The sequence below is a fragment of the Perca flavescens genome, chromosome 24 (genome assembly GCF_004354835.1).
Source record: "Perca flavescens isolate YP-PL-M2 chromosome 24, PFLA_1.0, whole genome shotgun sequence".
NCBI lineage: Eukaryota > Metazoa > Chordata > Actinopteri > Perciformes > Percidae > Perca > Perca flavescens.
Window position 1 is genome coordinate 9,725,201 of NC_041354.1, and position 23,021 is coordinate 9,748,221.

Sequence of the window (23,021 nt, forward strand, 5' to 3'; positions counted from 1 at the left end):
TTCAACGTAAAATAAACTCAACACAACAAGCGTATAGAAGTACTGCGGGCGCTACGGAAACCAGAAACTTGCTGTTAAATTTGTAACCGATGATCAGATTCGGAACCAAATTTTTTTCCAAACAATTCCAATACATAAACAATTCCAATTGTTGAATTTGAATTGAATTGAATTGTAATTTTTTTTAAATGATTCAAAGTAGGAACTAGCCTGGTTGACACTACACCATTCTCAGTTGTAACTGAGAGTGGGTCTGGGGAACGTTCATTCACAGCCCATTTCCAAAGGATCACCAACGGTTGCCGCTCAAATGGCTCCGGGCACAATTGGATAGTCCTTCAACCAATCAGACCAACGATCCGGGTGACGTAGCAGCGACAGCGGCATCAACGGGTTGCTGCGCTGCGCTTCGGTGGCCATCATGTTGAATGTAAACAAAAAGCTGCTTGCCGTCGCTGCGCTATCGCCATCGTGTAAAGCCCGCCTCAACGGTTGATTGGCGCCTCGATTTGGGAAAATCGGAAATGGGCTTGAATGGGCTCTTGGCCAGACTGACTTGCAGAGCAAATCTCAAATTTGCCAGAAGTTTGTCAGGGTTTTCCCAGGCTAAGTAGGAACCGGTTCTCGATGCCCAATCCTAGATAGGCGTACACGGCACCATGTGTTCAAACCTGGCACCAGGTTCATTAATAATTAAATCACATGATGGCATCTAGCCTGACCTCTATGTGCACCCTCCAGTAGCATTTGGGCCGGACGGACGGCTTGCAGACCCGCTGAGGTCCGACCCGTCCCGTAAAGGCTCGGTGGTCAACGTCAACCCGGTCAACACTCGCCCGCCCAGCGACACGCCAGAGATTCGCAAGTACAAGAAGAGGTTCAACTCTGAGATCCTGTGTGCTGCACTGTGGGGTAAGTTATGGCAGTGTGCTGCATACAACCATTGTTGGGGAGTCATGGTCTTGCTCAGAAACACCTCAGTAGGGCGGTTGCTTGTTGAACCTAATATACTCTGGTATCCACCAAAGCTCTACGAACTATGGGTGTTTGATTTATGTTTGCCCGTTCCAGGAGTGAACCTGCTGGTGGGAACGGAGAGCGGTCTGATGCTGCTGGACCGAAGCGGTCAGGGGAAGGTCTACCCTCTGATCAACAGGCGACGCATCCAGCAGATGGACGTCCTGGAGGGACTCAATGTCCTGGTCACCATATCAGGTACACATCTTTGGCTACTGAACACAGATATTGTTTTGTTTTTTCCATTCATTTTCAATCATGTAGAAGTAGTGATGAAGGGATGGATGGCTGGATGGTTTTATTGGTTTGACTATTTAGAGATCTTTTATTTTCTTTGGAGATATATAATGCCAGAGTCTGACCCATCTCAGAAAACGTATTGTTGTCATTGCGTTGTCGCTTGCAACACTGACGGCTATAAACCTTCTGTTTACATGCCGTCCACAGTGTATACATTGTGACTACATGCTGTAGCTTTCTCTCAATCAAACTCCACCTCCTGCAGGTAAAAAGAACAAGCTGCGAGTGTATTACCTGTCGTGGCTGAGAAACAAGATTTTGCACAACGACCCTGAGGTGGAGAAGAAGCAGGGTTGGGTCAATGTGGGCGACCTGGAGGGTTGCGTCCACTACAAAGTCGGTACGTTTCCTCGTCTGTCACGGATTCCTGAACCTAAGAGAGGGTTTAATTCTTTTCTTTTCCCAATATGTTTAAGTAGGACTTAAATTCATTGAAAAACATGCAATAACAATACGGCTATTTGAAATTAGACATTACCTTGACCTACATCTCTACTCACATACACAAACACACAACCTAAGAGAGGGTTAAGATTTGTAAATAAGCCTTACTTCAAGCAATACTATCAGTCACAAATGACTTGCTTTTCATTCCAGTGAAATATGAGAGGATTAAGTTCCTGGTGCTGGCCTTGAAGAACGCTGTGGAGGTGTACGCCTGGGCACCCAAACCCTACCACAAATTCATGGCGTTTAAGGTAAACGTGGTCATTCTGCAAGTAGAATTACACACACCCAAGATGTAAGTTGACCTGACAACTTATTTCTTCGTGGTTGTCTTTTAGTCTTTTGGTGATCTGGTGCACAAGCCTCTGCTGGTTGACCTGACGGTGGAGGAAGGCCAGAGGTTAAAGGTCATCTATGGCTCCTGTTCCGGCTTCCATGCTGTGGATGTGGACTCTGGTGCCGTCTACGACATCTACCTGCCCACGCATGTAAGCGCTTCAGCGCAGTCTGTTCATACCTTAGTTTTCCCCATGTGCTTTACTCTCTTAACTCTTCCTCCTTATTCTTCCCTTAGATCCAGACCAGCATTCAGTGCCATGCTATCATCATCTTGCCCAACACTGACGGGATCGAGCTGCTGGTGTGTTACGAGGACGAGGGCGTCTACGTCAACACCTACGGGCGCATCACCAAGGACGTGGTGCTGCAGTGGGGAGAAATGCCAACTTCAGTGGGTAAGCGGGGCCATTAACAAAAAAACAAAACAAGACTCATTCCCGCAAAAGGCTCAGTTTATTCTCAGGCTCAGTCTGTTATCGGTTCTTCAGCGAGAGAAACTGTGGTGTCTCTTTTAAATTTGAACAGTCTAATGAAACTGGACTCCTCTAGTCATCCCTTCTGTTATCTCCCTCTGTGTCTGAGCAGCCTACATTAGGTCAAACCAGATCATGGGCTGGGGTGAGAAGGCCATAGAGATCCGCTCAGTGGAGACAGGCCACCTGGATGGCGTCTTCATGCACAAGAGAGCCCAGAGACTCAAGTTCCTTTGTGAGAGGAATGACAAGGTGATAACATAACTCTCTGTCGCCTGCCTTCCTACGGTTTCTCTCTATTTTCCAACTGTCCATCATGGATTTTTCTCGTTGTTCCCCGTCTATCAGGTCTTCTTCGCCTCCGTGCGCGCCGGAGGTGCCAGCCAGGTGTATTTCATGACGCTGGGACGCTCTTCCCTCATGAGCTGGTAGTCGACATCCTACCACACCAGCCAACACGACGACCATACCTAAGCAGTGACCAACAGATGACGATTGTGACTATGACCAACGCCGATGAAGAAGAGAACTGCCTTGAGCATCTCGATGGAGGGAACGGCTTCCTCTCGACCTGCTCGGGCAAACAAACAACGGATAGGACTGTAATCATGAAAAGAAGCCAGGGACGGGTGTGTGTGTTTAGGGGCGAGGAGGTGCGTTCTGTCCGTGTCCACTGAGTGTACTAGTAAACTATATTACGACAACAGAAACCCCTGATGAGCCTCTAGGTTTTTCTCACCCAACCTTTGAGCCGATCCCCCTCCTCCTCTTCCTCTGCAGGACGTGGGATCTGTTGCCTGTTGATGGTAAATCTTTATGTGTCATAGTAAAAACTTTGCATCCTGTACGTGTGTGAATGGCGAAAACACTGAGCATGTGAATGACTGAAGGGACGATAAAGAGGCTAAACGCAGCTATTACTGTATCGCAGAAGGCAAATACTTTATGTGCCACACCTTGAGTGTAGCCGTTTGTAGCTGTGTCTAGTCCCGGTCCTGTTCAGGTGAAATTAATACCTATTCCCACCACGGTAGATTTCAACGTCAAGCATGTCATTTAACACTACTTCACCGCCACATAAATAAGGCTTGACATGTAAATCTGCCTCTCTTCACTTTTTTTGCCTTCTCCTTAAAGTGAAGATTTTTTTAAGGGACCTTCTTGATCTATATCCATTAAATACAGGGTACTGGATATCAGCTTGTACATACTAACTACATCAACCTTGTAGGCGTCAGACTCTCCCAGGTTTTACAGACACTATCTCGTCTTTTACCACATTGCCTCACGTACTGTAGGTTATGTCGGACAGAAGTAGCCCTGTTTATGACAGCATGTTGCTTTGGTGTTATCGACTAAATTAGCTCCAGTTTTTCGTACACTGTATATTTTGTATGTGATTTGCTGCACATAAATAAAGCATAACAATGCAGGACACACCCATAGATGAGTTTTAAAGGAAAAATCCACCCTATTTATCATTGAGCTGTCATTGTTGCAATTTGCTTCTCCGATCAACCGGCTTTCCCTTAATCTGCTTTGTCTATTGCAGTTGCACATTTTCACATCTAGTGGAAATATGAAAACTCTTCAACCAAAACCACAAATGGACCCCGAAATGTGATATGCATTAACCAAAAGCTGTTTTTTATTTTTTAATTCAGGTGGATTTTCCCTTTAACATCAGTCATAAGTAGGGCTAGGATAAACTGTGAATTAGACATGCAGAATTAGCAGGTGGTCATTAAGGTAGCATGGAGGCCAGTGGGCACAAGGGAATAAAAGGCAGTGTGCATCGATCCAGAGGGCTGAGAAGAAGCTTTGAACATCACACTCCACAAAAAGAGGACACAATCAGGATGAGCTGATTGTCCTCCATCTGCACGACGTTTGAATCTCACATTTACACTATCCTCCAAATTTAAAGGAGACTTTTTAGCTTAACGTTTAGCTAAACCGTTGCCTTAGTAGGGTCTCCGGCTGATTTTAAAACTGCTCAAAATCCTCTGCAGGTTTAAAAGTTATAAGTGAAGAAGTTTGGATTTTGTGTACTGTAGAAACACAATGTTGGACCTCCTTTTGCCATTCTGAGCTTCAGACAGGCAATTAGTTTGTTTACTCAGTCCAGTCTGGATTGAAGGATCATTATTCCATCCCAGAATTGAATTGGCGTCGTTTTTTTGTTTTTACATTTCTTCCTCTCATCCTTTAAAACCCGAATGACAAGGCAAGACTTGTTTGTCACGTCAGACATCATGTTCATTTTAGACAGTCTCATTCCCCTGTTAAAATGTAGAATCAATCCTGCAGCTGTGTGTATGTATAAATGAGAAAACTATATAATGGGATTCATGGAATTTGCAAGGTCCTCTCCCCCCTCCCCACCCCCACTAAACTTAACTCTTTGACCCTGCTCTCAGTAAAGGTGGTGCCTTCACTGTCCAAGGTGGGACCTGCTGAGAGCTGCAGAACATGGGAATGAGATGCTTTCACTGTCCTGATCATCTGTGAAAGGCAAAGAAAGTCACGTTCTAACAGCAGTGTTACAAAACCACTTCAGACGGCGTGAACTAAGCGGCATATTTTTAACTCTGACTTAGTTTTTAGTCTTGTTTCTGCTATTTTTATTATGTAACCCTTCAGACAAGTATGCGACTGCAGTGGTTTTTAAATTGTAATGCACACCTTATGTTGAAAATGTTTACAGAAGCAATTGTTTTGTTAAACCAATGTGCATCGATATGAATATTTATGGTTTATTTTGAGGGCAGTTTTTCCCTTTTTTTTGTATTTTGTATTCCCTTTTTGTACTATCATTTAGACGTTTGTGTACAGGAATAATTAACTTTTGCTCCCGTTTACACATGTCTAGAGTGTGATTTCACAGATTCCTCTACATCCTGCTTAGTGCACAGTGTACCCCTGGCTGTGTGGCAGCATGGATCAAATGTTTTCTACCACCCAGGTGACATGTCCCCCCCCCCCTCAAACGTCTCTCTGCCATGCCTCTCTAATTTATGTCCTCTCTGTGTGTACTATGGGAATTACTGTATTTTCCTGAAGGTCTTTTTTCCATTGAATAAAATCAGAAGTAATTTACAGTGTGGGGTCGTTGATTTCAACAGTTAGGATTCCAATACAATTCCTGTGTTAAAAATACTACTACAGTAAAAGTACCTATTAGCTAAATCTACATAAAATATCAAAAGTAAAGGTACTGATACATTGTAAGTGTATGTAAGTAGTATTTTGTCAAGGTGGAGCTAACTTGAACTATTTTATACACCGTTGGGTTGTTACATCTATAACAATGCATCATATTTTATGAACTGGGAAACTTAAAACACTACATACTAGGCATGCAAAAGCCACATACACATGTTTCACAAATAATGTAACTATTTTAATTAGACTAATGCAATTTTTAAATGTAAATTAAAAATGTTATGTGACTGTGTTAACTACCCCAATCTTGTAAAAGAAGTCAAGTATGTCATGGGACTTCCTGGTTAAATAAGTAAATCATGTGTTTTGCATGTAAAAATTATAATCTGTGAGCTAGTAAACTAAAGTTGTCATATAAATGTAGTGGAGTAAAATACAATTTGGGAATTTGAATTGTAGTTGAAGTATTAAGTACACATTTATGTTAAAGCCCATTTTCTTGTATATCACATCTAAATATTTGCTTGGCTTACCTGGTATCAATATTCATTCATATTAATTCACCTATTCTATATCCTGGCAATCTTCACAGGGTATCCATCCCAAACTCTGTTCCAACACATGCCTCATACTATTGTAAATGGTTAGCAAATATTTATAAAACGTCCTTTTAACACCGCATTCTATCAATTTATGCTAGAAAATCTCTGTAAACTAAATAAATAAATATTCCAGTGAGGAAAAAAATCTTAATTTAAATTTACTCTTAATTATTTATTTTGACCACAAGATGGTAGCGTTGCGCACTTCACGGCCCTTCCCACTTTATATGCTTCCCAAACATGTTGGCAGTTTAGTAAAGTTGGCCTCGATAGTAGCTAGTACCATATAGTTTCCTATTTACGCCAACCGTTTAATAATGGGTTACAAGCATTATCTTAAACTTTATTATAGAGACATTATCTGTTTTTTCCAAATAAGAAATGTATTGCAAATGAGGTCAATGTGAATAATATAGCTTCCGGAAGCTAGGGTTATCAACCTTTTTTTCTCTCCACAAACCAAATTTTGTATTTTGAACAATAAAAGTTTTCCATGTCACATCTATTTTTCAACGTAAAACGCTTCAAACACGTAATTGAACCACGCATTTGCTTTTATTCTGAAATACCGTCAGAGCGGAAGCCGCCTCGATAGTCTCTGTGTAACTTGACGCAGTTTGGCTGGGTCACGCTGCAATCCGGCCGGATGTTTTGCGTCGCCAGTATGCGATGGGAACATTTGCTCATTTCATCACAAAGCTAATCTTGCGGCTCCAGCGGCGGCCCTGACCAGGTGAGTACCCGTATACAGCGTTAGCCGAGCGGACTTGTTAGCTAGAGGAGCTGCAGGTTGGTGTGGGCGAAAGCTGCAGGGAGGTCGTGACGGTGTTGGTTTGCAGTGACCGTGCACGCTCCTGCGCGCTCCCCAACAACCATTATGTAGTTTCTGTGGGTTGGAGCCCCTTCAACAGGCGGACGGCGGCGGATGCTGCTGTGATGTTCATCACCTGTTTGACTCGAAAACCAGGTGGAAATGTATTTCAACTAGAGGAAATGGAGTTTGTGTGCTCTGGAGTGAAGAAGGCCTGAGCAAAACACCAGCTTCCTTAGTTCCTTAGTTATTTTTTTCTGCTGGAATCCTGAAGGGGAACGTACGGCAGACCCTGTCAGTCTTGTTTTTTTTTCTTCAACCTGTCTAGTGTTCAACTGTATATGTGCTGTCTCTGACAGCTGTGTCTTTGTTACCCAGTGGCTGATCATGGCTCCCTGAGGATCCGAGCAGTAGCAGTCCCGGGTTTGGGTTCACAGCTTTTGATGATGGGCAGGGGGAGGTGGTGTGAGCACGAGCCCCAGCAGCAGCAGCAGCAGCTGTCTTTTTATTTCCTCCTCTCTTTTAACTTCTGTAGCCTACATCCTCCCTGACTTTTTAACTGTGGACTGGAAATCTGGCTGCTGCTTTTTGGCTCTTCCAACGCTCTTTGCAAAGGGCCGTTTTCAAGGGCTGATGTAGTCAAACAACCCCTCTTATATTAATGCACAAGATCCTTCTTACAACCCGCAGTTAGAAGTCATTAAGTTAACTTGCAAATAAAATGTTAATTTCATTGCATTTTAAAGATCTGATTGGTTTGAGAGCGGCAGCAGCGCTGTTTCGGCCGTTTGCCTTTCCTCATTCATCTTCAAACTTTATCTGATTTCCACATAATCAGTATTGATTTGAAAGATACATGCATGCAGCAGACCCCGAGCTGATGAGTGTTGCCATGACGTCCTGACTTAATCTATAATGGCTGTTTAGGTGCAGTGCTTGGTAGAAATGTGCTTAGACCTGGCCTCGATTCTACATTGTGCTGAAAAACCTTAAAAATAGTAATTCATATCTTAATTAATTAATAGTCTTTCAAGCAAAAAAAGCCAAACAGTCCCTAGTTCTAGCTTCTTAATTGTGAGTAGGCCTACTTACTGACTCTAGTTGTAAACTTTAAAGTGATAATAAACTGAATATATTTAGGTTTTGGACTGTTGGTCAAGAAAAAGCAAGCCATTTTAAGAAGTCCCCTTGAGTTTTAGGAACTTGTGTTGGGCATATTTCACAGTTTTCGGGTTTTTTACAGACCAAAGATTAATCAAGAACATGAATTGAGAGCAAATTAAAGCAATGCTACAAAGAATTAATTTGTATCTGTCTGTGCTGTTTCCTTTCTCAAAACTTTTCTTTTACCATTACTGAACTCCATAGCTTGAGTTTGTTTTTTTTCTGTATTCAGTGTAATCTGTCTCCTGAGAGGAAAAACGATCACCCTGCTGCTGGTGCTGCAGTTGTTGACACACACACACACACACACACACACACACACACACACACACACACACACACACACACACACACACACACACACACACACACACACACGGAGACACAGACACCTGTTTGTTAAGACAGATGGTCAACAGGGTGCTCTTGTGTCTGTGTGATACTGTGCAGTTGGTCAGCTGTTGTGTCTCCCCTCATCGCCCTTATCTCTGACTCAGAGCACATTCTTATTTAATCAGGCAGTTGGTTTCCTGTTGAGCCACTAAGCTGAAAGGACTCTTATTTTATTTGGCAAGTCGACTGAGAACACACACTAAAACACACTGACGCACAGACTGCTTTTTGTTGCTTTACATTACATACATAACGTCTTGCTGCCAAGATAAATTGTGCTTGATATGTAACCTTATCTCACTAAATTAATATTTCTGTTGGCAGACATGCTGCCTTCCAGTCTTATGTAAAACTATGACACTGGGCCATGCTCTTTGAGCAAAAAATCAAAAAACATTCTGGTTTCAGCTTCTCAAATGTTGGGGATTTGATGCTTTTCATATTCCAGTGAACAGGATAACTTTGGACTGATGGGGTTTGGACTGATGGGTGAACAAAACAAGCAATTTGAATACATCTCCTTGGGCTGTGAGACATTTAATAGACAAAATAATAAATGGAATAATCAAGGAAATAATCTGCAGATGAATCCGTAATGAAAATAATCAGTTGCGGTCCTAATTCATTTTACGATTTAAAAAAAAAAAAAAAAAAAAAAAAAAAAGGGGGGGGGAAGCAGCTGTGAAGCTGGAACCAGAGAATGTTTGGCAGTTTGACTGAAACAATAAATAAATTGACTAATACGCTAATTGTTCTTTTTCTCACTGTGTCTCAGCAGTCATGAATTCACATTGAACAATAAAGATCTTAAATTTGCCTTTCTCCTTCCTTACATGATTTTTGGCGCTGAAACGATTAGTCGACCTTTTTACTTATTTTATTCTTACATCTTATAATAGACTATTCTGAAAACAGTGATGTTAAAAAGGTGAAGACCATTAATAATAATAATAAATTGAATTTATATAGTGCTTTTCAAAGACTCAAAGTCGCTTATTATTATTATTGTGCAGTATGTGATTATAACTATTATTTGAAAATCTTGGTTTGGATCCAGAGTCCTTTTTGTTTTAGTAGAAAATGTCTTTGGGATGTGTAGACAGCTCAGATATTTAGTCTGATGCAAAGCTAATACATATTCGTCTTTGGCTTGCTTGGTGCATGTTATTTAACTTTCTCCTTTTTCAACTCTATCTATTTTATCTCCACGTTTCCAGAGTGCCACATAGCGAAATATTGCATGCATATTCCTACAATGAGTATTGCAGCACTGAAGTGGCCAGCGAAAGTAGTTCAGTCAAAACTTAATTTTCTCCCTGTTGGCAAGTTTTTTTTGTGAACTGTGCAATGGGAAACATTTATGTATTTTAACATGTATTTGCATCAGTGACACTGTTGCAAATAACTATGCTATTATATTACTTTCGATATCCTATTAACGTGGACGGGACTTTATTTGGAAATCATTCAAATTCTGTTATTTGCACATTGGCTTCCGTAATCGCATAAAAGACAGAAAGGCAGAGTTGTGTGCTTCCGAGTCATCTGCCCCAAGTGTGCTGCAACAATGAGGAACAAGTCCCCTCCTCGTACTCATGAGGACATAAAACTTTTTGATGTCTCTTGCCCCCCACACTTGTCCTTTTTCCCCTTTCAGCCCTGCCACACTCTCTTTCCTTTTGCACTCTCTTAAAGGCCACGCCAGTCTTTCAGCCAGCCTTGGTCTTTTCTTTCTGTTTTGAAACACCACCCCTAGCCCGAGACAAAGAGCGGAGAGTGACTGTGGTGCTCTGTAGCCAGGTGTTCTCCATTGCTGCCCAGGGCCGTAATAGCAGCAGCCTTCACACTGCAGCTCCCCCCCCCCCCCCCCCCCACCCCCAGCATCCCATTGTGCAGCTCTATTGTTCAGCCACCCACCCCCTCATTGATTCATCGGCCACACGGGCAAAGCCCTTTCTGTGTGTGTGTGTGTGTGTGTGTGTGTGTGTGTGTGTGTGTGTGTGTGTGTGTGTGTGTGTGTGTGTGTGTGTGTGTGTGTGTGTGTGTGTGTGTGTGTGTGTGTGTGTGTGTGTGTGTTGAGTACGCGTGCCTTGGGGTAACTGGGTGTTGCAGGCATTTGCCCACAGCCACTCCCGTCCTCCTCCCCTCGTATCTGCGGCTCATTATAAGGCAGCTGTGCTCTGATTGGTGGAAAAGCAGCCACTCCAAACGAGGGAATGGCAGACATTGTTGGTCCATCTGTTCTGCCACTCATTGTCCAACTTGCCTGCTCCTGTAGAGAGAGAGAGAAAAAAACCCAGCTCTGGAAGACACTCAGACAGTGAGGACAGAGGCGTTTGGCTGGAGTTGGATGCTCTGCTGTACCTGCAGCAAAGACAAGCGTCGGCCTCGGATGTAGCTGCTCTGGGAAGTTTGGGACTTGTTTCTTTTCCGTTTCGCCTGCAGTGTTTTCCAGTCTGATTTTTCAAGGATTCAAATGTGCGGAAATGAGCTGATCTACTTGACTTTGTTCATTCTTTGTTGATCTTCTAAGGCCTGGTAAGCGTGCCTATCACCTGATTTATATACTGAAATCTTACTTTTTAGCTTCTCTTTCTGTGGCGGTTCTGATCTCTATCTTAAAAAAGCAACTGGGATGTTTACTCATACCTGATTAGGGCCATTGAAATTATGCAAAGGGCCCTAGTTAAAGAAGTGCTATCTGCTTGTCAGGCAGCGGGGCTGCAGCATCCTAAATCACTTTAATGCTGAACTACCTAAATATTTAACTGACATGACCTAAATCACTGAATTTCCTTGCATTTTAAATAGACGTCAGTCATGAAAAGTTCACATTGCTAAGTTCAGAATAAAGAGGAGAAAGTGCAGTCCAGCTTCTGTCTAATGATGGCTTTGGATATGAAATATTGTACAGAAAAGATAAAGTAGTCTTACTGTGAACTACACGTACCACGGGGCCCAGTTGTGACTGTCAGTCTAACCACTACAGCTTTACGTGCAGCCTCCAGTCACAAGAGTTTGTAGCACAGCACTACACCTGCCTACACTTTGCTTTAGCCTGCAGCTATGCTAGTTGTCTGACATTCAAACAGTGTGATCTGTGTTGATATGAAACTTGATGGGGGGGGATGGGCCAGTGCCGTGTGGTTTTGGGGGAGATAACAGAAAGAAAGCTTCTTATCTGGGTCACATGAGGCTAGAGGAAGTAAATAGTGGTGTGTGTGTCTGTGTCTGTGTGTGTGTCTGTGTGTGTCTTTCACATCTGATTGTGTGTGTGTCAGTCAGAGACCGGCTGCGTCCTTTTTCTCGCTCTATTGTGTGCGTGTGCGTGCGTGTGTGAAGGGGAGACACCAGTTGCGAGTACCGCTCAGCAGAGGTCTGTTGCCTTGCTGCTGGCGGGGAAAGCGCCATCTAGATACACACACACACACACACACACACACACACACACACACACACACACACACACACACACACACACACACACACACACACACACAGACACACACACAGACACAGAGAGTATTCCCCTGGTTGATTATTCTGACTGGGACAGCCCCCTTTTACAAATACCTTTTTGCACAGTATCAGGCATGCAGCAGTATACCGCCAGACAACCCCTCGGGCCCCCCCTCCCACCCTTTCAAACCCAAACCTTTTTACCCCCTCTCTGACCCACTGCACAGACACAGACACTTTTTTTTTACACAAAGCTTCCAGATACAAAGCGCTGTAAGGGCTGTGTTACATATTCATTACTGCCTCCATCAAAGCCAGCAGTGCTGCTGATGTTTGAAAGATGCACCCACTCAGCCTGGAGCTCTGGAGATGGTGATGAGGTGGCTCTGCCGTTGGTCTCATTTGGGAATTCCACAATGCACTGAATGCATTATTCTGTGGACCTTGGACCACACTAGAAGACTTTTTAAATCCTACCACTTACATTTAATCAGATCACACATTTAACAGGCTTCAACAGTGAAAAGCACACTATTCAGATTTCCGCCATTAAGCAGCTAAAACAGGATTATGATATTTATAGACAAAACAATGTATCCATTAATCGAGAAAATCACCAGCAGAATAACCGATAATGAAATGAATGATTAGTGGCATCCCTAGACTAGATGGGTCAGGAACCCATTACCACTTCATTATTCTGCGTTGTTGTGAATGTATCCCATTGTATATTGGGTCAATACTTTTTTGATGATCATCTCTTTGGGTATCATCTAGTGCTGATACGATACCTGAGTTTTGGTACTAATTCAAAACAAAAATGTTTTTCCCATTTTAACAAAGAAGCCAAATGTTGAATGTTAAACACAAGCTGCTGTACGAGAACTTTGTCTAAATAAAATAGTGTGAAGTTGGCCAAGTTTTTTAAATGAAGGCGCTATCTGATCTAAGAATACATAGCATTACGAATCTGACAGTTTTTGTTACTTGTTGCTAATGACACAGTTCTGTACCTATAATAGTAGTGAGGTTTTATATAGGGATGAACTGATGCAACATATTCTCTCCCAGTTTAGGCTGGATGATAGCAAGCTTTAGAGAAATGGAAAGATAGTTTGGATGTGTCTGTTTAGACCATCAGCTGAGTAGAGTGAGCATAAAATGTTCCCAATAGCCCCCACTCAGTCACAGAGTCACTTTGTGTATGTGTGTGTCTTCATATGTGCATAGGCACCATCAACGCCCACATTCGTTGATGCCAAGGTCCCAGTCCTAATAGCAGGTCTATTGTTGTCTTGGGTGGCGGGATGGGTTGCCAGTGAGGCACACTTAAGCCAGCCCCTCCTTGTGTGTGTGTGTGTGTGTGTGTGTGTGTGTGTGTGTGTGTGTGTGTGTGTGTGTGTGTGTGTGTGTGTGTGTGTGTGTGTGTGTGTGTGTGTGTGTGTGTGTGTGTGTGTGTGTGTGTGTGTGTGTGTGTGTGTGTGTGTGTGTGTGTGTGTGTGTGTGTGTGTGTGTGTGTGTGTGTGTGAGAGTGTGTGAGTGTGTGTGAGAGGCGGGTCGCCGACTGAACGCTGCAGTCTCTGTCTTGGCATTTGGAGGGGAGAATGCTTTCAACAGCTGTAGCTTAGCAACAGTAGCTCAGCCGCGTTGCTAGGCAGCCCTTTTTCATAAAATGCGCTCTCACTCCAGCCCACGAGCCCCCCACCCCCACCCACCATCTTTAAGTCACTTCCCCTTCCATCATCCGGGTTGTCCAGATCATTTTGAGTCCAGATGATTTTGAGTAAAGTGCTTTAGGCTAAGTCTAACTGCACATTTACATTTAGAGAATTCGCTGTTATTGTTTTCTGGGAAAATATTTTATTTTCGATACAAATACTTTCGAGCCGAAATTTCATTAGACTTCATTCTGTCCGGTCAGAATACAGCAGGCCTGTAATTTTGCCTCTACAGTTTAACATATCAGTTTCCTGACCTCAGATTAACTTTCCAAAGTGCTCCCTGTAATTTGTGTGCAGCTAAACCTTTGACACCAATCAGATAAGCCTAACCAGATCCCATGCCCTTGTTGCTTGAATGCAGTATGTTGATGGGCTCCGTAGCCTCAGAGCCCCTCAGTGTTTTAATGAGTGACTCCACCACCCCAGTGGGAAGAAGCATATGGAACTTAATTACCAGGTAGAATGTAAGGGGGGAGGGTCTGCCGGGACCATCGCTAACGGCTTGCTGCCTTTTTTTTTTTTTTTTTTTTTTTTTAAAACAGTTCACCCTCTGTTGACCATTAGATTAATGTGCTGTGACGTGGCCCTATAAAAACACGCTGGGGCCAGACTAAAAAAAAACGCGGGAATCCCTTAATTAGGGTGAGAGAGGCCCCCTTGGGTCTTTGAGTCAGCCAGTCTGTGCCTCAGCGGAGTCCCAACTGCCCGAGACAACCAGTCAGAGCCAGTGTAAACAGCTAAGGCAAAACGTTTCCTAGGAAAATAAAGTTAAAATGTCAGATTTTCCTAAAGTGACAGTCAGTGTTGACTCTGAATTATCATGTAACCAAACATGCAAATGAGTCCCCAGGCATTTCAGTGGACTGGTTGCACCACTTGCACTTATTATTTCTCCCAAATATTAGTTTAAGTATCTCGCTGCACTTAAGGGAGTTACCCAGTTTCCCTGTCAGCAATGTCATCTCAACCTGTAGAACAATAGATTTTCATTTGATTTCCAGCTGTGATCATTAGAAAAAGAACATTTCAGATTTTCAGACACTGCATTACTTTCATGGTATCTTCATCAATCAACTTAATTATGATGACCACCCTCACTGAGCTAAGCTGGTTTTACAATGTAGATCAAGTAATACTAAGTGATTTTTGAAGTGATGCAGTATGTAAGCAGGACCTAATTTCCTAAATGTACCTCACGTTCACTCCATCCTCCTCTCTTTCTCTTCCTTTAGGCACCAATGAGTCGAGCTTTGTGAGAGGGCAGCAGTCAGCCCAGTGTGCTGGATGTCTGTGACAGATCCATGGGCCAGAAGGACCATGTGGAGGCAGGAACAGGCCACCTCGACCTGGGGCTGGATTTGGAGTATCTCCACGTAGCAGGGGCCGACCGGCAGGCTGGCGGTGCTGACGTGCCCCCTGCTATGGAGGAGCAGGGGGAGAGCTCCGGCAACAGCAGCACCGCCAATTCCCCTCCACCGGCTGTGGTGGAGGAAAATGCCGGGTCTGATGCAGATTTCGAGCTGGCGCCATCTTCCGGCGCCCCCCTCGCTGACCCGGATGGAGGAGAAGGAGGGTTAACTCACAGTAAGAACACCCACCAGCCGCTTTGTCGGACCCAGTGTGTGGACTTGGGCACTGAGGGTCCTCCTGAGCCCCCGCCTAAACCCCCATCGGACCTCGAACACGACACCCCTGCGCAGTCCTCACCCAGCTCCCCATGTAAGCACCCACCTGAGCCTCCGTCCGATCCCTCCTCATCAGAGCCAGCGGCCGAGGCTGGCGGGAAGGAGTACCAGGCTAAGCTGGAGTTTGCCCTGAAGCTGGGCTACTTTGAGGAGACAGTGCGACTGGTGCTGTCCAAGCTTGGCCCCGACACCCTCATCAATGACATACTGGGAGAGCTGGTCAAACTGGGCACCAAGTCCGACAGCGAGCAGCCGGCTGGATCATTAGCCTCTACCTCATCTTCTTCATCCTCCTCGTCCTCCTGTGCCTGTTCGGATTTGCTGGACAGCCAGAGGTCAGACTCGCCCTGTCCGTCCGACTCTCTGTGTGACCAGGACAACCTGCGGCCAATTGTGGTGGATGGCAGTAATGTAGCGATGAGGTGAGCAGTCTATGGTAACAGTTTTAATAAAGACACATAGTTAAATCACTGTAAAATACCCTTTTACGTCATAGTATGTGTTTTATTTCTGATTAACCTACATTAAAACCCCAGATGTCAATGTGCTGTTATCTTCTGCCTCTTAACTATGTCCTGCAGCCATGGCAACAAGGAAGTGTTTTCCTGCCAGGGCATCCAGCTGGCTGTAGACTGGTTCCTAGAGCGTGGCCATCATGACATCACAGTGTTTGTGCCTGCGTGGAGGAAAGAGCAGTCCCGCCCTGACGCCCCTATAACAGGTCAGTGCAGCAGGCTGATTGAAACAAACGCACAACGCATTTGATAAAGTTGGGAGGTTATTCTGGCACAGCATTTTTCTCAACCTTACCAAAACTCCCTCCGACACAGATCAGGAGATCTTGCGTCGCCTAGAGAAGGAAAAGATCCTGGTCTTCACTCCTTCGCGGCGTGTCCAAGGCCGGCGCGTGGTTTGCTACGACGACCGCTTCATCGTCAAGCTGGCCTATGAGTCAGACGGCATCATCGTCTCAAATGATAACTACCGAGACCTGGCTAATGAGAAGCCTGAGTGGAAGAAATTCATCGATGAGCGGCTGCTCATGTATTCCTTTGTCAATGACAAGTAAGTAGAGGTGGATCAGTGAGGGACTTATTCTGTCAATATGATCGATCTTGATGACTTGGATGTGAGGACTTGGATGTGTTCAAAGAATTGTGACATTTAGGATTTGTGTCTGTAATTTTGAACTCTGAGATCTTAGTTACAGTTCACCTTTCGTATCTCATTCCCAGCTATTACTCTATCACATCTGACATTTGGTTTAACAAATGCCGCGACAGCTGACATTTTCACTTTTTTTAAAAATTGGAACATTGGAACATTTTATGCTCACTTTACTCGGCTGATGGTCTAAACAGACACATCCAAACTATCTTTCCATTTCTCTAAAAGATTTTAAAAGGAGAATTACAGCTTGTTTTATTCTGTCTACCTCCAGTTCCCCCAATCATTTTACATTGAAAATTAGAGATGTAACCTAAAGAATATGCACCTATTTTTAAAGGTCCCATGACATGGTGCTCTTTGGATGCTTTTATATAGACCTTAGTGGTCCCCTAATACTGTATTTTCCCGAAATTCAGCCTTGGTGCAGAATTACAGCCACTAGAGCCAAATTCTCTGGGAGGGCAAAGCAGAGAAAGGGGAGGTAACCTTGCTCCTTATGAGGTCATAAGGAGCAAGATTCCAGATCGGCCCATCTGAGCTTTCGTTTTCTCAAAGGCAGAGCAGGATACCCAGGGCTCAGTTTACACCTATCACCATTTCTAGCCACTGGGGGACCATAGACAGCCTGGGGGAACGCATATTAATGTAAAAAAAGACTCATAAAGTAAAGTTTTCATGCCATGGGACCTTTAAAAACACTATTGTCCTTATTGCCATGTAACTATCTTGTCCTTTCTAACCATCCCCTCCCTTCTCTCAGATTCATGCCCCCAGATGACCCTCTTGGTCGTCATGGCCCCAGCTTAGACAACTTCCTGAGGAAAAGACCTGTCATGCCTGAGCAGAAGAAACAGCCTTGTCCATACGGTGAGAACACGGATATGCACAAAATTCACCTAAATGCACATACACAGAGAAATAACAACGCATTTAATTTTCATAATTAAAATCTGGGCTATAAGAACACACAAATGCCAATCTGACTGATCGCATTATGTATGCGTTAGGTGGGGGTGGTGGTGAAGTGGTGTGTCTTCAACAGTTGTGCCGGTCACATATTGCATAATGTTTGTTCTTCTGTATATTTACTGTGTAATAAAAGTGACACCTTCTGCCTCCAGGAAAGAAGTGCACTTACGGCCACAAGTGTAAGTACTACCACCCAGAAAGAGGTGCTCAGCCTCAGCGTGCTGTGGCTGATGAGCTGCGTGCCAGTGCCAAGACGTGTGTCGCCACGAGAAACCAGGGGGACACTGGGTTGGTGAAGAGCCACAGTGTGCCAGCTGGCAGCATTGAGGCAAAAAAAGGCGCCCAGAAAAGGCAGTCCGACCCAAGCATCCGAGCTCTGTCGTACAGTGATGCTGAGGAGAAGCTGGCAAAGGGGAGGGCGGAAAGCCAGAAGAACAGTATGTGTGGCAGTGGCAGTGTGAGTGTACCCATGTCCTCAGCCCCAGGGGGCCCTTCATCCAGTTTCAGCCTTCCCCAGGACCAGCAGTCCAGAGCAGTGACCCCTCATAGCCTACCAGCCCCCAGCCATGACCTTTACCCTCACTGTGAGTCTCCAGACTTGAGCTACTACTCAGTAACGCGTGCTTACTCTGGCCTGAGTCTCTCCTCCAGACGGAGCCCAGACTGTCGCTTCCCCAATGACACAGACATGCGGGTGGGCTCGATGGGTTCGGCCGGCTCCGAATGCGGCAGCGAAAGCAGCACGAGTTGCGGGAGCAGCTGCGACTCGTACAGTGAGAGGCCGTGTCCCGGGTGCCCCCCAGAGACCTTACTGGAAGACAGCATCCATTTTGCTAATCCCCACAGCCGGCTGTATCCCCACCATGCCGCATCGAACCATGAACTGTGTGGCCTTCATCCGGCCGATTACACAAATATCCAACACAGCCACACGTCTAATACAGGAGTGCGTAGCTACCACCTGAGTATGGCACGTGGGCAGAGCTGTGTTCACGATCAGCCTCCACCGGAGGCTCCCCCAAAGCGCCCTCTGTACCCCTTGCCCCCTCATCTCCAGCACCAGCTGCTGGCTGCACGCTCCAGCTGCCCAGGCGACTACCACTCACTGCCCCAGTCCAACCCTCACCCCCCTGGCTCTCCTCTCGGCCGCTGCCTGGCCCCCACGCGAGGAGAGAGTGTGTCAGACTCGCATCTGTATGAACACCTCTCTACATCGCACCATCACCACCGGACAAAAGCTTTGCCCAGCTGGGACTCGTATTACAGACAGCCTGCTTTGCCACCGTCCAGGTACGAGCCATCTGCCTATCAGAGCCTGCCAGACACCCAGCAGTCATCCTGGCACGCCCCTCCCTGGGCACAGGATGGCTACACCCAGCACCACACCTCCCACCCAGCTCTCCACCCATCCCCGACACATTACTTAAACCCCCCACCGCCTCCAGCCCACTCTCCGCACCCGCCTCACCCATCCGGCACCCCTCTCCCGCCGTACCCGCCTCACAGCGCTCACCTGGCAGTGCCCTCCCACGCTCCTCCCTCCTACATGCCGCAGCACCCAGAATCCCCCGCACACAGCCGCTACGGGGACATGAGGGAGAAAGTGTACGTCAACCTGTGCAACATCTTCCCCTCGGAGCTGGTGAGCCGTGTGATGGCCAGGAGCCCCCACGTCGCAGACCCCCAGCAGCTGGCAGCTGCTATACTTGCAGAGAAAGCCCAAACGGGGTACTGAAGAACGAAGGAAAGTGTGATCTCCCATTAGAAACCAATAGCAGTTATGTAGTCTGAGTAAAAATAGGAAAACCCAAACGGTGGGTGGTTTGCATCAGCAGAGCAAACTTTGCCTTTGCAACACTTGAAAGCTCGTTGGGTTTGCATGGTGGTATTTTAAATACTGGAATGCTTTTGGATTGTCTCCATGTATAGATTTTTCTTTTCTTAATGACATTAATGAGACAATGCATAGGTTTCAAGGATATCAAATGCTAAAGGTAATCCAAATCCAGCTCTGGTTATTGTGCAGGGACAACTAAATCCACTGAACTTTAAGAAGTGTGGGGAGAGCAAGTCATTTGACGAAATCTTTGACTTTGGCACAAAGTGCAACTTATTCCAATGTGTAACCTGCCCAGTTAGTCTTTTTTATTTATTTATTAGCTTATTATGTGTATTTCACATGCAGGACTCTTAATGCTCAAAAGGCCCTTTTTTTTACAGCCAAATCATAACTTAGAGTTGGTATTGCATACATCAGATATGAAGGATAATTTAAGTATTTCCACCACCTATTATGATTCTGATTTGTAGTGACTATACACACACATAATGTGCATTGTACACTGTACTTACTCTCAGAGCTGAGTCAAACGGTGTTTGCAAATTTTCTTTCATGTGTAAAGCCAGAGAGATGGGATTTTTTTTTATACCTCATAACTATACAGAAAAGAGTCACAGATTTCACTGAATAATTTTCTTAATGTGTTATGTGGCAAATCCATCATCACATGACAGTTTCAAACTACTATTTGACCAAGGTCTGTGTATTGTATTAATCTCTTTGTGTGTGTGTTGTGTGGCCATTTGTGGGGATTTTTCCATGTTGGTAAAAAATGGGTGTCTGAAAGATGGTCGTCTTATTTGAGATGACGTCGGTATTTTGGTCAGAGTTGTAGCTGTAGAGATGGGTGACCCTGTCGTGTGTACCTTAGTTTTAGTAAGGGACATCTCTCTCTTTCTCTCTCTCTATCTCTCTATCTCTATCTCTCTCTGGCCCTTTTCATTTGGGTCAACTCTGGCATCTGCTACAGACAGAGGACATCTGGACATCAGAACAAAACCTGTATGTATTGTAAATATATTTAAGACTCCCCCCCGCTGGGCTTTTGACTAACAGCGTCAACTGTTGTCTGTAGCAGATCCCAGCTGAATCCATGCTAGACAGAGAAAATCCTTGTTTGATACAAATTGTATCATTAACTAAGTCGCTGATGTTATATACAGTACATGGACTTGTTGATCAGTATCTAACACTCTTGATGTATTGCTATATGATGAAATGCATTGACAACAGTTATGTTCCAGACGAGATGTTCCAACTCTTAATCTTGTGGAAATTGCTTTTGAGACAATTATTTCAAATATGTTATGAAACAAGAGGAGTTGTCTGCCTACTATGTTTAGGTAACAACTTCTTTATCTGTGCTTTTGGGTTTTAAAGCTGGCTTATTTTCTAAAGGAGCTCCAATTCAATCATGTGAGAAATATATGCTTTGGTTTACTTGTTAAATGCCCACTTCAAAACAAAAGTGTGTTTTTTCACAGTTAGGGTTGGGGTCAGTTCATTTCAAGCTTTTTTAGCCTCTTTATTATTTCCTTTTAAAGTAACCTTATACAACATTATGCTTGGAATAATAGATAATTTATGTTTTATCATTCACTTCTCTATTGTTTCTATTAAATCAAGAATTAAGTGAATAAACCCCAACCATGTTTAATAAGTAAAGTTTTATATTTGGGCCAGTCCCATATCCCATGGTGGCCATTTTTAATGTCTGTAACACTCTACCAAAGCTCTACCTGGACTGTTTGCAAATGTATAAGACCATGTTTGCCTTTAGAAAAAGATGAGGTCTTCATAGAACCAGAACTGATCCAGTCAGTAAAGAGATCTCGAGAATAACAACTGCTCAAATGTGGACAGACATTGAGCTAGCTAACTGGAATGGGAAGTGTTTTTGTGTATTTAAGGACAAAAATCTTTAAACATCTTTGTGCACAGTGCATTACAGGGTGGAAGTTTGAAGAAGAGTTTTAATTTCTCCACACACAGGAGGCTCCCTGAGTACTTACGAAGCTTATGCCAACATGTCCTTGTGTAATTACACACCTGACCTGTTCAGATATAACATATGCTGGGATGGCCCAAAAATTGAAATTCAGGCAAATGTTGCACTTATATTAGTAGGGCGTTATATATTCTGAATGCAGCATTAGCCTATCTTTGACTAGCTTAGGTGTACTTGATCAGGTAGAGCCCAACCAAAGTGTAACGCAAGTTCAAAATGGCCACAAAGGAATTAAAGTCTACAGAGTGAGCTCATCATCCAGTTCATTACAAGCCAGCTACATAAAGCCCACAGGTTTCTTTCCTGTCAAACGTGTCACATTGTACAAATAATGAATTGTACAATGATGCTGTTGATGAGAGAGAACCTTTGTGTGTATTGAAGAAGCGCCTTCTCTCTGGCCTCCTGGCACTGTGTGTCAGTGTGGCACCTGAGTGTGGGCCAAAAGTAATGCCTCTTCATGGCATTGTGCTTATGACACATCCAATACTCTGAACTATGTTCAGCTAACTGTTATGCATGTTTTGATTTGTTTTGGTTTCTGCATGATTCCTTGTGTTTAATTTGTGTACATAGCTGTGTTTCTGTCCTGGAAGCTTTGTCCTGATGTTACTGTGAGATGATTGTAGCTGTTGAGATGCCTCTAGGCTTACTTCTATAGAAAACTGACTTGTTTTTCTGTTTTTTGTTTCATATATCCGTTAGTATTGATTTCACAACACCAGCCTCTTTACCATATAAAGTCAAGAGGCAATGCTATTTGTTTTCTGTAAGGCTTGAAATTTCAGGATCAGGAAGAGTATTTTGGAATGCATCCCAAATTTGCTTTATGACATACATTTTATGACAAACATTGTTTTCTTTGGAAGTGCACTTGGCCATAGGTAGCGATAATGGAAATGATTATGATAAGTTGACTTCTGTGCTGCAGATATTGAAATGCTATACAGGCCACAACACTGATAGAATGAAAATCCTGTTTCAAATTAGTCAGTAGTAGAATAGCCCTGTAACTAATTGAATATATAACATTCTTACTGTAACTGTGATTGTTCATTAAAGTACTGCCTCGAAATGTGATATCCATTGGCATTGTTGTAGTTCCACCCCACACTTATTACAATTTTAAAAGAACATTTAGAATATTTCATTTAGAAAGCCCTGTATCGTATTATCTTCCTGTAAAAGTAACATTTAGCCCGGTATTATTTTGCGTAATAATAACAGTACTTACAGTACCCAAGTCTTGGCAATCAGGGGAAACAAAAATAAACACTGTAACTATAAATATAAAACTAGTTAGGTTGTTTCCCCAGAAAGGTCTGTACACTTTTAGTTGTGTCATCTCCAATGCATTTTCTATCTATTAGACATCAGTAGGCCAAATCCCACTCTATCCACCCTCTCTGTCTGCTTCCCACACACACACACACACACACACACACACACACACACACA

General features: G+C 44.0%; 2 protein-coding genes across 12 annotated transcripts in view; both read left to right on the top strand.

The window, feature by feature from the left end:
• The window catches only part of LOC114550835 (mitogen-activated protein kinase kinase kinase kinase 4), a 39,075-nt gene extending 33,398 nt beyond the window's left edge, over positions 1–5,677 (top strand). For 9 of the 10 annotated variants that reach the window (XM_028571736.1, XM_028571744.1, XM_028571742.1 and 6 more), the window contains 8 exons: positions 742–912; positions 1,072–1,215; positions 1,523–1,657; positions 1,915–2,015; positions 2,103–2,252; positions 2,339–2,498; positions 2,689–2,828; positions 2,925–5,677. In XM_028571736.1, coding sequence (XP_028427537.1) covers positions 742–912; positions 1,072–1,215; positions 1,523–1,657; positions 1,915–2,015; positions 2,103–2,252; positions 2,339–2,498; positions 2,689–2,828; positions 2,925–3,008 — 1,085 coding nt within the window. In that variant the 3' untranslated portion in view covers positions 3,009–5,677. The remainder of the gene's footprint in view (positions 1–741; positions 913–1,071; positions 1,216–1,522; positions 1,658–1,914; positions 2,016–2,102; positions 2,253–2,338; positions 2,499–2,688; positions 2,829–2,924) is intronic. The other variant, XM_028571737.1, reaches the window with a different exon arrangement.
• Positions 5,678–6,954: 1,277 nt separating this feature from the next.
• Positions 6,955–22,643, top strand: LOC114551158 (probable ribonuclease ZC3H12C). 2 transcript variants are annotated; one of them, XM_028572292.1, is made up of 6 exons: positions 6,955–7,076; positions 15,124–15,998; positions 16,158–16,297; positions 16,407–16,641; positions 17,507–17,613; positions 17,868–22,643. In XM_028572292.1, the coding sequence occupies exons 2-6, from the start codon at positions 15,193–15,195 to the stop codon at positions 19,448–19,450; spliced, it is 2,871 nt and encodes a 956-aa protein (XP_028428093.1). In that variant the 5' UTR covers positions 6,955–7,076; positions 15,124–15,192; the 3' UTR covers positions 19,451–22,643. The 2 variants fall into 2 exon arrangements, with proteins under 2 accessions (XP_028428093.1, XP_028428095.1); XM_028572294.1 differs by lacking the exon at positions 6,955–7,076 and adding an exon at positions 11,107–11,249.
• Positions 22,644–23,021: the final 378 nt, after the last annotated feature.

Excerpts from the sequence above, each read along its gene's own strand:
- LOC114551158 (XM_028572292.1), top strand. The coding sequence starts at position 15,193 with ATGGGCCAGAAGGACCATGTGGAGGCAGGAACAGGCCACCTCGACCTG. Across the intron at positions 15,999-16,157 it reads GGCAGTAATGTAGCGATGAG|CCATGGCAACAAGGAAGTGT; the intron begins GTGAGCAGTCTA and ends TATGTCCTGCAG. Across the intron at positions 16,298-16,406 it reads CCCTGACGCCCCTATAACAG|ATCAGGAGATCTTGCGTCGC; the intron begins GTCAGTGCAGCA and ends CCTCCGACACAG.